Source organism: Mixophyes fleayi, chromosome 6 (genome assembly GCF_038048845.1).
Source record: "Mixophyes fleayi isolate aMixFle1 chromosome 6, aMixFle1.hap1, whole genome shotgun sequence".
NCBI classification, from domain to species: Eukaryota; Metazoa; Chordata; class Amphibia; order Anura; family Limnodynastidae; genus Mixophyes; species Mixophyes fleayi.
In genome coordinates this window covers 160372792-160388325 of record NC_134407.1, presented here as the reverse complement: position 1 = coordinate 160388325, position 15534 = coordinate 160372792, and the positions used below count along the sequence as shown (strand labels likewise).

The window sequence follows — 15534 nt, the reverse complement described above, 5'->3', positions numbered from 1 at the left end:
AGGATGTTTTTCATGTAAAAAAAATTCAGTAAAAGTTTGTTTTGTCATTAATGACTACTAGAGAACCCCGTCGGTAACTGCCTTAAAATAAAATGAACTGTAATGACTAAATTACTTTATTAGGGTATAATGAATAAATAATTATATTATCAATCACTATATTAAAGGAACAAAAGCATTTCTTTATACACTACAATATATGTATAACTTATTTCATTGAAGTTTCATTACTGGGCATGATCTCCACAAGACACATTGATATATGTGAGTGCAAATAACTGTCACAGTTTCCAGACCACCCAGCAGGTCACATGTTCCAGGTCACCCAGCAGGTACACGTGGAGAGTTTACTAACTGGCACAGTTTCCAGAGCAACTAGCAGATGCACAGGTATATTGCCAACTGTCACATTTTCCAGAGGACAATGGTAATGCATTGTTGTAAATGATCTGCGGCCATTTTCCAAAATAACTCTGAAACAATGCAACCGATTAAAAAGCCAATATTTTTCTGCAAATTTACAGAGCAAGGCCTTTAATTTGGTATATGATCTGCCCTGCTGAGACTACAGCATCACAGAAATAAGTCACTCATAACAGTTGTACCTATGCTATTAATATATACATATTATTAACAGGTGACATAATTGTTTTTTTTTCCTGTGTGTTCTTTTGTGAATTTATATTCCTCATATATATTGGACGTATCCCACAGTGTCCTGTTTAGTAGAGCAGAGCAGACCTCCACACGTGTTCACATCTACTCCTTGCTGAATACAGACTCGGTTCACGTGCATTTAAAAACAATGCAGATTAGTTTATTTTGTGTGCCTTAATGAATCAGGCCCTCTCAGTTACTTTTCAGCTAATTGTGGAATATAGATGGAAATGTATAATGTGGCAAGAGTAAAAAAGTCCTGCCTACATCTTTCTTCAGACCTCTTCATTAATTACAACTTTTCTCCTCAGAAAATATTGCTGCGATCTTCCTTGACACATTGTGCAAAGATTTTTTTGCATCACAATGTAGTGAAAACTAGGCTACTTTGAATACAAAGGAAGTAGCTGCATTTACTACATGAGTAAAAATATTAAATAAATATAGGAAACCAGTCAAGCAAAAATTGCTCACGTGAAGAAGAGACCTCTGAGTTTGTGAAGACCTCCATACTGCATTATACGTCACCTGTTATCATAGAATCTTATCACCCATCACAAAGGGCTAAATTGTCGTTCTTATATGGTAAGAAGTCCTGTAACAGAAAATATACATTAAATTATATCTCAACAACGACACAGAAGAAATTACATACATATAGTTATCATTAACCCCTTAAATCAAGCAGTATTCGAGCTTTACATTATGTTTATATTTGCCATGGTTAATGTGTTTCTGTATTATGGACAATATTACAGAATAAAACACTTGCTTGATTTAAGAGATTAAATTATACATATATGTATATTTGCGAGTCCTGTACATGTAACGTTTGCATGCAGGTAAACTCCGCCATTCTACATCATTATAATAACCGGTGCTTTTCATTGGACGATCAGTAGTTCCCAGTATCTGATTGGCTGTGAAATGTTACCTCATCACGTGATGAATGTTTCAGTGTTGCTAGGTAACGGCGCTCGCTGCTAGCAACACTCGGGACAGCATCGGTTCTGTGTCCTCGTTATATCTGTGGCATGATGGCGGAGGTGGAGGACGGAGAGCAGCCACCACGCAGCACCTTCGTTACCTACATGGCCGAAGGGGAGCAACTGTACCAGAAGGGAGAATACCATAAGTCCAAGGAGAGCTTCAGTAATGTGAGAAGGGGAATACATACACGCATGAGATGCCAGGGTAGGAGTAGGCACTGCTGTAGAACTGTAAGTCCCAGCATAACCTGCCAGCCTGCAAGTCGTGCTGGTACCTACAGTTCAACAACAAATGGAGAGCCACAGACTGACGACTAGTTGACATAAAATAATGCATGAGGAATGGATATGGTATAAGCGAGAAAGTGTGAGAAGGGTAATAACCAGTGATATGAATAATATTACCTAGACAGGTAGACACTAAGGGACTTATATATTATGGAGAGCACGATTCTGGTGAAAACTAATATTTTTATAGCTGCTTAATGCAGTTATAAAAAATATAACTCGTATTCTTTTTGTGCTATTTCTGTGTTAAAACATAATGTATTCAATCTAAGGATGCAGGTATATTAATACTATATGTTTATCAGCAAACATCAGTGCATGTATGATCATTGTAGACCCACATACCCCCATATTGTGAGCAATACCCTTTGCAATCCTGTAAATTGCATTTCCCCACTAACTGCTGATGCCCTCACTTTCCTGCTACCCACGCCTTTTCCTTCAAATAAAGACATGAGATTTGTTTGGCGAAAAAGAGGTCGTCATCATCATCATTTATTTATATAGCGCCACTAATTCCGCAGCGCTGTACAGAGAACTCACATCAGTTCCTGCCCCATTGGGGCTTACAGTCTAAATTTCCTAATACACACACACACACACACACGGGTCAATTTGTTAGCAGCCAATTAACCTACCAGTATGTTTTTGGAGTGTGGGAGGAAACTGGAGCATCCGGAGGAAACCCATTCAAACACGGGAGAACATACAAACTCCTCACAGATAAGGCCATGGTCGCAGCTTTATTTTACAATCAATCTTTTGAATGGTGGCAAAGAAAAAGCAGTGCACCTATCAGAAAATCTTGTTCCATTTCTGATAAGTGATTTTTATTTACAAAACTATTTACATGGACTTAACTTGCATTACATATCCATCTTAAACATAGACTTGTAACGCCAGTCTGTATGTAGCCATCGGTAGTTAGTAATGTTTCTGTATGTGTGGATAACAGGCCTTCTCCAGCTCTTTTTACAACCACCAAGTATTCTCAGTGGTACGGATTTGTTGTTTTTAAAAAAACAAATAAATAAACAGCTAAAGAATTATAAATTACCACTAAGTTTATGTTCAGTTCAGTAATCTCTAAAATTAACATATTTTCTAATTAGTGGAATAGCTGGACAGGGTGACAGTATAATGTGCACGATCCAGTGTCTATTTTCTCATGTTTCATGTTAATCTCTTTCATAGGCTCTTGACTTACAACCCAATGAGAAACACTGTCTGGTAGCACGATCCAAATGTTTCTTAAAATTGGGAGACCCAGCATCAGCACTGAGGGACGCAGATTCCTCTCTACAGGAAGAGAAGGACTTCTTCAGGGTAACTCCACCAAACATTTTCACTATCATTTACAGTGTCATCAAATAAGATCCACCTGTAGGAATGTCATCCACATTCTGAATTGATATCGGGGTCAAAAAAACTGTACTGCAGAAGAAAAAACTAATAATCAAATTATTCATCTAGACAAAATACTATTGAGTAAGCTCAATTACAAGGTGGACCTGCATTAAGTTAAGTAACAATATACTTATATGCAGACAAGAGTACAATAGTACAGGTAGGCCTGCATATGACTTGATAAATTAAATACATATGAGTTGAGGTTAAAGAGAGTTGGTAGGATATGAATAACTATGATGCATTAAGATTTGTACCTAATAAAATGGCATACATGGTTTTGCATTCCTGTAAAGTAAAGCTATTATAGTCCAGCGAGGAAATTAGTTAAGCACAACAAAGAGATGTACCGTATTTTTCGCTCCATAAGACACACCTGACTATAAGACGCACTAAGTTTTAGAGAAGGAAAGTCTTATGGAGCGAAAAATACGGTATATATTCAAAAGGTACCTGGGTATATCATGGAGGAGAGCTGGGAAACCAGTTGGGAAGAGAGAGTTGAACTGGAATAATACCAGCAGAGAAGAAAATGAGATATTGCATGTGGCTGGATCAGATAGAAATAACTTATTGTAGATCTTTATTTCAGTTAGGGGAGCAGTGTGCCTTTGTATATCATTGCAAATGTACTGATTTTTTTTATATTGTGTTGCATTGTTGTATTAGAAATGTATGAATTATGAGGTATTGGCTTCTGATGCAGTAGCCATCTGTTGGAGGAAATATGTTTTGTGATTTTGAGAGGAAATCCTCATTAAGTTAATTACACCTTTTTATCTCAGTGACCAACAGGTCTTTTTAGCTTGGATACACAGCAGGGAGTCATCACCTTTTCATCTTGTGTGTTACAACCTGTGTAAACAGCAGGTGATTTGGGAAATCACACATTGGTGTAAATTTTGTTAAGTATAAATTCCATTGAAAATCTAAATTTAGAGAACATATTTTATCCTAATGCTAGTCTTTGAATGTAATATCTCAGACATTTTGGTGCATGGTCGGAAAAGGGGCTGGTTTACCCCCTGCCAACATATGAGTCAGAAACTGTATAAAAAGAGCACTGTTTTGTATCATTCCATCTGTAACTTCTGGAGATCACTAGTACCTCAAACTAGCATGTAAATGTCCTTGTAAGGAGTACTTGAGCTAATAAAACATCACTGCTTCAAGATCCTGGCTTGATGCCTACTTGCCTGCTGTAATTCCTGTGACCTACAGATTAGACCAGTCTAATCCGTTATCAAGCTGTTCTGAGGTTGCCCGCTACCCTGCAGCTCTTGCCAGTGTGATAGGCCAGGGGGAAGCATTCATAGAAACCCTGATATAAAGGAAGAGATCAGGTGTACCAGCCCAGGTGTCCAGCAATGGGGTGCACTAGTAGCAAGAGCTACCCAGAAGGAAGCGGTTTTAGCCGCCGCTGATGGAGCCTAGTGGTGGCAGCAGGCCAGTCCTACTTCATTTAGAGGGCCGAAATTTGGATAATGAAAGGGAACAGTGGTAAGGCAAGCCCAGCCAGTCCCCAGCAAGCACAGACAGGCTGGCATAGGAGGTCCATCCTGTCACACTGCAAGTATGCAAGGAACAGTTAAGTGAAGGAGAGGGGTGAGGGTCAAAGATGAGCATGTGACTCAAGGAAAAGTTATGCATCAATGCAAGAGATAAAGAGTTTGGTAAAAACTGTGAGGCTATGAAAGGGAAGGGGAATATGTTAGGATCATTAAACGTAGTGGCAGACTTCTGTAATGCAGTAGTGATATAACTTTCAGAGATTTCTGTGGCACATATCATAGTGATTGTATGATGAATCCTATGGCAGCTCCTCTAAAACATGTTAGTACTTTCAGAAAAATCAGTAAGCAGCTTTTAAGGGCATAGGTTCCAGGTATATTGGGAGACAGACAGTGAACAATGCACCGTGGGAGCAGCTCTTTATGTGTTTTGTCTGTAGTGTAGGTTTATAAAGAGCAGTGATGGGTAGAGTGAGGGAGCCAGTGATGAAGTGCAGGGCTCTGTGCGAAAATGTGTCCAATTTGTATACTGCACATTGGCTGTATATAAAGTCAATTAGGGAATGTAAAGTGGCCTCTGTAATTAGTAGGTGGTTTAACCTGAAGACAAGACTAGTGTCTGCCTCAATTCACAGGAAAATACGTCAATCTGTCAAAGTTTAACCCCCAGAACAATGTTATGCAGTTCTTTATGGAAACAAATAAAGACACTGCATCTTATTATTAGTGAACCATACTTTTCTCAAGATGGCAGATTTATTTTTGTTCTAAAGCTGACCTGGTGTTATTTTGTAGAAATGGGTTGAGTCTCTTCTATGTACATGGCTCCCATGCTGTCAGGTGACATAATTCCTTTTTCCTACTTACAGGGTCTTTACCAGAAAGCAGAAGCACTCTATGCCATGGGAGACTTTGAGTTTGCCCTAGTGTTTTACCATAGAGGGCACAAGCTACGTCCTGAACTCCAAGTGTTTCGCTTGGGGATACAGAAGGCCCAGGAAGCCATAGAAAATTCAGTTGGAAGTGAGTATTAGTGGTTGGTTCTTTATGTATTACTTGCAACAAAGTAAGGCTGCCTTTAAACACTTGTTCTAGTGTACTTGCCCACAGCTTCAGTTATTAGTACCTCCATAATGCTAAACCTAAATGAGCTTAATATCCAGAGAGCCACAGAGGTGCACAGCATGTTGTGCATATGGAATTTCATATTTTAGTAACATACAACAAAAGCTTCAGTTTACTAAAGCTTCACATTTATTGCATCACCACAGGTTAGATAGCTTGGATTTAGAGAAACAAGTTAACCCAACTCTGATAAGCCAGCCATTAAATCTTAGCAACTTCTCTAACAAGAGGGGAAGCAACTGATCTCCCATATTTAGAACACAACTGTAGTCAGTAATACCTTACCAATCATCATCATCAGCTATTTATATAGCGCCATTAAATCCACAGCGCTGTACAGAGAACTCACACAGAACAAGAGAGACTAAGGTCAATTTAATATCAGCCAATTAACCTACTTACCCATGCAAACACACAAACTCCCCACAGTTAAGGCCATGATCTAACCACTAAGCCATGCTGCCCCATAGCAATCATTAAATAGCATCAGAGATCTCCCATATTTAATGCAACTTATGCAGCAAATTAAGGCTCATATGCATGAGCCCTACTTTGTAAATGATTGGGGTTTAAGAGAGCCAGCAATATAATTAACTTCAACTTGATTTGAAATAAAATCTTAGTCACAAGGAAAAAAAATATGCAGTGAGGCCACCAGTGGCAGATTATGTGTGAACATAACAAGATTTGTTATTTTCTTAATGTAGCTCCAACCTCAGTGAAGCTAGAACACAGAGAGGGCATGGAGTTTCTCAGCAAACAAGAAGAGGTGAGTAATAAAGTAGTGGGATTGGATCATTCTTGGTAATTACAGTTGTGTTGGGACTACATGCACAGAGCTCTTTGTATAGAAAATGGGTCCCTGGGCAAAAAATACAGTAGTGCCTGCTAAGAAGTAAATAATGGACTTTTGTTGTAATGTCACTTCACATGTATATGAAAATGACCACTAGAAATCTATCATTCAAGATGCTTATCTTACAAAATAGACAAGTGTCACAAATGTAAGACTTCTAGGGGTAAATGTATCAAGCTGAGAGTTTTCCGGCGGGTTTGAAAAGTGGAGATGTTGCCTATAGCAACCAATCAGATTTTAGCTATCATTTTGTAGAATGTGGTAAATAAATGATAGCTAGAATCTGGTTTTTCAAACCAGCCGGAAAACTCTCAGCTTAATACATTTACCCCCTAGTAGTGTTTTCTTGCATCCAGATTTAAAACATTATGTAAAGGCATCCTAGATGTAATGTGCAATAGTAATACCAATGGCAATAATGCAAGATTTCATATACCAATGATACTGTCTAGTAGAGTGTAATATGTTAGTGACAATGCATAACAACATTTAATATGTCAGTTATAGTACCCCAAAATCAAATTGCAAGTGACAATGACCGGTAATATCAAGTATTCCAATCATAATGTCCAGTAGGATGTAATATGCTAGTGATAATATCTAGGAAAAATCTGATATGTCATTGATAGTGCCCCAAGTTGAAATATGTCAGTGATGATGGACAGCAAGATATGATTTGCCATTGATAATGACCCTCAAGATGTAATATACCATAGTGACAATGCCCAGCAAGTTCAATATGCCAACGGTCATGTCTCAAGATCTAATATGCCAGTGTTAATATCCAAGTTCCAATATACCATTGGTAATGTCCAACAAGACCTTTTTAAGTCAATCCCATTTTCTTTCAATCTAGATCTTATAAAGCTTTACATATTAATTATTTTGGATGAATGTATTATAAATTCACATCATGCAGTTCTATTCAATTTGTAGAAGTTATCCATCCTTTTTAGTTTTGCCATTAAAAATTATTTAAGTCTATACCCCAATAAACTGCTTTAATTTAATTTCTTCCTATGTCGAATATAGAGCAAGAAGGCTAAACAAAAATCACCAGCAAAGTTACCTAAAAAAGACCCCAAGCAACAGAAGAAGGTGGACGCATTGAAAAGTCAGAAAACTGCACGCCAGCTGCTGGGAGAGATCTACAATGACATGGAGTACCTGGAGAGCTTATTAAAGGATGAAGGTTGTTATTTACTTATAACCCGCCAGTAAGAGAAAGCCTTTCAATGAGAGGCTCTGTTAAATTAAATTAAAATATCTACTTTTCTTTCATCCATATGGGGGGCACTGGAACACAGCACTGGAGACAGCAGCAGCCAGCAGCAGGACAAGGGGCACTAACCACCCACCTTGCTGGTACATAGTTCTGACTGTGCTAATTTTCAGTAAATTATCTGCAGGATAACCAGTCCCTCTTTGTTGTAGCTGATTTAGTCCATAGCTTCGGATAGAAACCTCACTGTGGGAGTATATCCAGTCAATGCCAAAGCCTGTGTGTTCCATATATAACACTTCTTTGATCAGAGAGGAGTAGGACCCGCCAGGTAGGAACTAAATAACTAACCTGAATCTGAGGACTTTGTTCTGTCTGAGGATCAAGGTTGTGGACTCAGAGAGTAGAATAACTGAACACACTAGCCAAGGTCAGGGATTGGAGAAGGTAGAAAATGAAGGTGGCAAGCCAAGTTTAGGATTAGAGAGTGCAAAATAGTTGAGGTCACAAGAGGAGGGTTCTGCACAAAAGTATGCTGGGGACTATGGTCAGATAAATTGTATATTATTACACCCAGTCCGTATTGCAGTCTTTATATTGTATTTCTTGCCTCCCAATCCTGGACGGGCCCGAACACGTCTTCTTTTCATTCCAAACCTGCCTTGGCCAGGTCTTTGCCTCAGTCCATCTCCGGCCTTCCTAGGAAGATTGACAATTTGCAGACCCAATTTTCAGTGACCATTGCTGCCTTACCAAAGCAATTCTTTCAGTCCTTAATATTAAGGGCTCTTAAGATCCAGGACCAACTTCCATGCTCCTATTTGCAAGATACTGACTTTCCAGCTTTTCGGTGAATTGGTGTCAAGGGTATGGACTGATTGTGATATTTTGGAGCCCTTTTCTCAGGGTGACATGGAACTATGGGAAACCTTGCTGACCATAAAATATCTGGTTTCTCGATTGTTTAAGGGCACTATGTTTCCTCTCCCAGTTGCTGTGTCTTTCTAGGATTTTTCAGACAAGTGTTTTTAAAAAGCCTTTTTCTAAGTGACCCTATAAGTCTACTTGAGTTTAAAAAAATTGAAAGGTCCATTAAAATGAAAATGTTTTACATGTATAGTATTATGTCAGATGGAAGTCAGGCTTTCAAGTATATATCCTGATATTTTAAATGATAATCACAGCTTGGTTATATCTCCTTGGAAACAGGTCTGGTAAAAAGAAACACTCGTAGTGGGTTAAAGCTGCAGGACCTGATCTTGAATGCCATTACCTATCTAGACACTCGTACTGAGTTCTGGAGACAGCAGAAGCCCATCTATGCCCGGGAGAGGGACCGCAAAATTATGCAGCAGAAATATAACAGGGAACGGAGCAAACCTTCTGATCCTAATCAATATATTCTCAAGAGCATGGAAGAGATTGACCTGTGTATGTACATGTCTATAACCCGTGGAAAATATATATCTGTATGTAAATGTTTTTTCACCCATCCAAGAGATAGATATGTGTTTTTACATGTTTATTGTATGTATGTTGAGTTTGAGAGCTCAATACACTTTCCAGAACATTATGTTTATTTATAGTAAATTAATTATATACTTGAATGTCTATGAAAACAGCTTCATCAGTAGCAGGTATTCATGCTTCAGCATTTTGGATCGCTCTCACATTTCAGCAGCCAGAGCATCATAATTTTATTTTGGTCTTCACTTAAGACAATGGACCTATCTTACAGTTAGGAGCAAATCCAGCTAAAGGGTGCAAATTTACACCTGGACAAACAATGTTGTGATACAAAGAATGCTAATGTTATTTTTTTCCACCCCCCTCACAACAGCACATGATTTTTCCAAGGTATAAAACTGCACCTTGTAGCTTAATTTACTCTGAACTCTAAATCAGACCCAATGTGGGCAACTGGTGTCTTCCATTAGCTATAGACTATGTTGTTGTGCTGGAGAGTAAGAGGTAGCTTCCCTGCTCTGTGCTCTATGGTTTAGTGATAAATGGCTCAACCTCATTTGTTTTTGTTTTTTTTCCTGTCTCCTCTTCTAGTACTTTCCAAGGGGAATGCCGAGGGGAGCTACAAAAAGGCCAATCAAGTATTGAAGAACATCCAAAGCTGGAAAGATGACATGCCAAATAAGCAGGAGATAATCGGTAACCTGCACAGCTGCATAGGGAATGCTCAGATGGACATGGGGCAGATGGAAGAAGCTCTCCAGAGTCACAGAATGGACCTCAAGATAGCAAGTGAATAGTATGTTTATTTATACTACTATCAGTAAACATCGCTTCTCTAATTATAGGTCTCTGCTAGAAGACCTGTCTACTCTATTTATTTTCATCATTTCATATAATTACTACAAAACAATTAACATTTGTGTCACATGTTATTTTGATCTGGATCAGTTGCTCAGTGTCCTGAGTCAGGTTTGAAGACTTAGCAAAACCAAAAACTAAAATCAGGTGTTTTCTTTATAGCGACTTACCAGATGCAAAATCCAGAGCTCTGGATAACCTAGGGAGAGTGTACGCACGAATTGGAAAGTTTAAGGAAGCCGTAGAAGTGTAAGTATTTAAATTTGAATAAGATTAACACAATGCTAACCATATTTTTTTGAAAACAATTATATGAAACCATTCTGTATGACAGACTCAGGCAATCTTTTGCAGTCATTCACTGTAAGGTATCAAGTCCAATCAGGCTTTGTCAGTCAGTCACTGGACGCTGTAGCTGGACAGTCACTAGGTGCATAATACCTGGTATATAATATCTTCCACAACTATACATGTCCAAAGTTAAACTTTACTTCTAAGCTTCTTGTCCATAATGGTCATTCTATTGAAGTTTTGCTTTTTTATATATGGTTATAGATGGGAAGAGAAGATCTCTTTGGCCACTTCAAACCTGGAGAAGACTTGGCTATTCCATGAAATTGGGAGATGCTACTTGGAGCTGGAATTGTTCCAAGAAGCAAGAGACTATGGTGTTAAATCTCAGCAGGAGGCAGAAGAAGCTGGGGATGGTGAATGGCAGCTTAATGCTAGTGTCCTACTGGCACAGGCACAAGGTGATTTTTCATCCAGTTTTTGCAAAACATCCAAGTACATAACATCTATTGTAGAAACAAAACACTCACCTGCAACTCTAATATTAACAAACATTTAGTAACATTGCAGTATATGATAAAAAGATATTAATAATGGATCGGTATCCTTTATAAATAAAAGCACTTGATTTGAAATACTTCTAATCCTGTGAAACCATCTGAGCTTTTATGAATGGCATTAAAGATGTTGAGCAGCAAGGTTCAACCCTCAAACTCTGCAGAAACAGGACTGCAAGGCTCTCAGTGGCCATGGAACCTGCTATGATTTCACAGCAGGCCTTTTTCCTATTGTAAAAGCACAAGAGAGTGCTGCTGGTGACTCTATGGGGCCGATTTAATTCTGCCGCGAATAACGCGGCGTTAACAGTATTACCGTTAATACGGTAATTTTAACCTGAGCCGCGAGTAAAAATCCAGCGTTGGAATTACCGTATTAAGGGTAATTATGCGCAGTTTTACCGTATTAACGGTAATACTGTTAACACAGTGCTATTCGCAGCAGAATTGAATCGGCCCCTATGAATATAATCACAGGAAAGTATGTACAGTACATGACATAGTTTTGTCATCACAAAATCAACCAAAATTATATGCAAATCCAGAAGCTGTAGACACACACACCGTCCATGAGCTGTATATTGTTGAACAGAGTGCTCCTCTATATCAAATCACAGTAGATGTATTCGAAGTACCAGGGAACGCCACATTCCCGTTTTAAGACATTCTCCTATGGAAGTATTTTCTCATAATTTTTATCTCTTTTTCAGTGAAGCTAAAGGATTATGAATCTTCCATTATCAACTTCGAGAAAGCATTAGAAAAAGCAAAAATGTTAAACAATAATGAGGCCGAGCAAGCCATCCTTTCTGTGAGTATATTTTTATCCACCTTTATTGCCTTCACCTGAAAACACTCATGCTATTGTTGCTACATACGAAAGAACAGTTTGGATGAGTTGTCACTTATAGATATTAGATTATCAATTCTCATTCATTATGTTACCCAGTCAAGTAAACATATTCTTGTAGACTTGTATATGTAGAAGCATGAAAGTTGTATATTACAGTCCATGGCCAGGAGGCTCAGCCTCAGGACCATTATATATTTAGATTAGAGTTGATCTTGTGACAGTTCACATCCAATAATGTGATACCCTAAAATGGTTACACCCACTGCTGCTGAGCATCTCCGCTGATCGCAATAAATAATGCAATTATTTACCTTGAGCAAGGGAAAAGCATTTTAATCTTTTTTAACCTTGCAATATTCTGTTTTTATAGTATTGTGACAAAAAATGCATAAATAATGGGATTATGAATTCATGTAGAATTGAACCGGATGAACCACATTTATCTGTAGAACATTGTCTTTATTTCTTTTTTGTTCTTCATTTCACAGGCCCTTGAAGATGCAAAAAGAGGAGCTGTAGAGCAGGTGACATCAGAACATGGTGAGAGGGAGGATGACTTAGTAGGTAGGTATCCAAAAAGTGGAATTACTCCCAGCTGCAAATTTCTCTAGGATTCAGCTAATTGAACAAATAACCATCTTCACGGTAAAGACGACAGTACCGCTTCTTCCTTACAATTATGTATCTGGCTGTCTCTGTGACAGACAGCTGACATAATCAGTGCTTAGTATAATGTGCTGAGCCATGCCTGGTGTCACGTGCACAAAGTTGACCTGTATTTGTTGGCAAGTCTAATAGCCAGAACCAAATTTGGTGTCATAGATAGTTACTGACCCTCACTGGCTTCCTTCCCTCTGTTCAGTGAAGTGCTTTTTCCTGCCTGGTCCTCCTGGCTGATAATGCTATTTTCTGTTCTGCACTGAACTTCTTCAATCAAGCAATCAGATCTTCCACATGTTCATTATGGGCCATAACGCTATCATATCTACTTTGTTTTTCAGAAGGACATGTAGTGAGTGGAGACGAGAGTCGCGAGGGACACAGCCCAGACATTTCTGTGTGAGGATATGTCTGCAGGGTGCTAATTTGTTTAATAAATGTGATGGCTGCAATTACATACTGTCCTAGGACCTTTTAATCATTTTATTATTAGTAATGAATGTGTAAATAAAATATTTACATTTCCATCAGACATTTTCTGTGTTTTAATAATGCACAAACTTTAAATGGAAATTGAAGTCCAGAAAAACCTTACAAAACTGCAAAACTGACAGACACAAGCATATCTCCAGCTCTTTCTCCTCCTCTATGTCCTTCTTAAGGCTGGGTACACACTAGACAAAATTTCTCCCAATGTGATATCCTTAACGATTTTACTAACGACTGAAAATAAAAAAAAGTACCAATCAGCATGCTGATTCATGTGTACACACTGAATACATTTTACACGATTTACCTTCAGATCTGTGCTCTTCATCTGTCATAACCATTGGCTGAGAAGATTGTGAGTACATTCACACTGTAGAATTGGAACAACATCGTTCCATCATTGAACAAGATTTTTAGTTCAGTTTACAAAATCAAATGAAACAATAAAATCTGCTTTGGAATGATAATTGTTAATCGTTAGAGTGTATACACTAATGCCGAACAGTCGTTTATTGTGTGATTAGTCCAATAATTGACTGTTCGGGTTTAGATAACTATTTTTCCAGAAGGAGCAGGCTGGTGCAGGGCCATTTTAACAACATTATGGGCCCCCAGGCAAAGCAGTGCACTGGGGCCCATATATAGATATAGATGTATAGAGATAGATAGATGTACTTGCTCAGTGACCATTGAAGGTTTTTTATGCAGGTTTTTTTTTGCAGGATTATTTATTCTAATTAAGAGCTGTGCCTATGGGGCCCCCTTGCCCGTGGGGCCCCCGGGCACCTGCCCATCGTGCCCAATGGAAAAGATGGTCCTGGACTGGTGTGGTGATCTGGTCAGTGTGGCATCCTCGTGCAGCGCTTACTGTGTTCCTATGGCCCTGTGCATAGTACAAGTCCTATTATTTTATATATGGGATGCAATTCTTACTATCCGTTCTTATTCTCTTGGCTTTATAAGTAAACTTTTACTGACCTGACACCCTCCGGTGCCACATAGTGGACACTGGTTATTTTATTCTCCCTTTACACATGAGGTGGTTACTTCATTCTACAGCCCTACAGTACTAGTGAGGGACAGGAATGGCCCCTGACCACAAGTCAGTGACTGTTTATTTTATTCACACCACTACACCAGGCCAGGTAGGGCTTCACAATTTGTTTTTGTTTAGGGTGATAGAATTTTGTAAATGTGCTGGGGTTTTTTCACCCGCTTCCTACTATTGTTCTCATTCCTCACTTTGTGCAAATGTCACTATAGAGATGAGCGAACATATTTTGCAAAATTTGTTTCCACAAACTGGATTGTATTGCAGCCAGTGTCATTTTACTGTAAACAATTTTTGAGTTCAGAACAAAAATATCTTTTCTAATGTTGTTTTTTAACAAATTTTATTTAAAAAAAAAAAAGGACAAGTACTAATCGTGATTTATAGGATTTTATTATAATTTATTATTATTAATAATTTTATACCAATAATCATTTTGTTAACCGACTATTTTTTTAAACCATTGATAAAATATTATTGAATTGATTTGCTGGAAATCACTCAACTTTGTTTAAGAACGGAAATTATGTGAGTTATTGTATGTAAATGTGAAAATATTTTTGTACATTTCATGATTCTTTTCTTGCTGTAAACACTTGTGAAGTTAAAAAGAGATGTCCACTTAACATTTTTATTTTACAGCTGATAATCTCTCTGCCCAACAGGCAAAACGACACAGATCCAAAGTACGAGGCCCCAGGGCCATAACTAGGGCTGTGCGACAGGAGCGATCACCCAGGGCGCAATGCTGAACGGGGGCGCAATTTAGGAATATTTTAGGTTAATTTGGTTAAAATTGAGGGCTAGGGGGGCGGCATTTGTCTTTCTCGCCCCAGGCGCTAGAATTCTAAGTTACGGCTCTGCGAGGCCCCTTCTATAGAAGCACAATTTTGTCAGCTCATTTAACTTCTCCAGTACTGATATTCTTGAGATGTTTAAATGAATACACTGTTCTTTGCCATGTGTCGATAAAGCTGATTAAAAATATGTCATGGCAGCCTACCAACAAACATTATACCATACTTGCCAACTCTCCCGGAATGTCCGAGAGACTCCCGCATTTCGGGTGAGTCTCACGGACTCCCGGGAGAGTATGGCAGTATCCCGCATCGGGCAGAATTTAGACCAAATCACCGCAATTCACCGGGAATCACAGTGTTTGGCCCCGCCCCGCTGTAAAATGCCGCATTTTGCATCATTACATAAAGGGGGTGGGGCTAAAATGACGCGATTTTCGGAGCCCCGCCCCCTGC

The 15534-nt window shown here is 38.7% G+C and overlaps 1 protein-coding gene across 2 annotated transcripts; it reads left to right on the top strand.

The window, feature by feature from the left end:
- Positions 1 to 1629: 1629 nt before the first annotated feature.
- Positions 1630 to 14661, top strand: ODAD4 (outer dynein arm docking complex subunit 4). 2 transcript variants are annotated; one of them, XM_075215325.1, is made up of 13 exons: positions 1630 to 1814; positions 3129 to 3260; positions 5722 to 5875; positions 6685 to 6746; positions 7866 to 8025; positions 9265 to 9486; positions 10114 to 10318; positions 10543 to 10629; positions 10936 to 11132; positions 11939 to 12039; positions 12570 to 12645; positions 13083 to 13140; positions 13953 to 14661. In XM_075215325.1, exons 1-13 carry the CDS (start codon positions 1692 to 1694, stop codon positions 13969 to 13971), a joined length of 1596 nt encoding a protein of 531 aa, XP_075071426.1. In that variant the 5' UTR covers positions 1630 to 1691; the 3' UTR covers positions 13972 to 14661. The 2 variants fall into 2 exon arrangements, with proteins under 2 accessions (XP_075071426.1, XP_075071427.1); XM_075215326.1 differs by lacking the exon at positions 13953 to 14661 and having other exon boundaries at positions 13083 to 13271.
- The last annotated feature ends 873 nt before the right edge of the window (positions 14662 to 15534 follow it).

What these genes read in the sequence shown, in the direction of transcription:
- ODAD4 (XM_075215325.1), top strand. Translation starts at nt 1,692, where the DNA reads ATGATGGCGGAGGTGGAGGACGGAGAGCAGCCACCACGCAGCACCTTC. An exon ending in TTCTCAGCAAACAAGAAGAG is followed by an intron (nt 6,747 to 7,865) that starts GTGAGTAATAAA and finishes TGTCGAATATAG; the next exon opens with AGCAAGAAGGCTAAACAAAA. An exon ending in CCGAGCAAGCCATCCTTTCT is followed by an intron (nt 12,040 to 12,569) that starts GTGAGTATATTT and finishes TTCATTTCACAG; the next exon opens with GCCCTTGAAGATGCAAAAAG.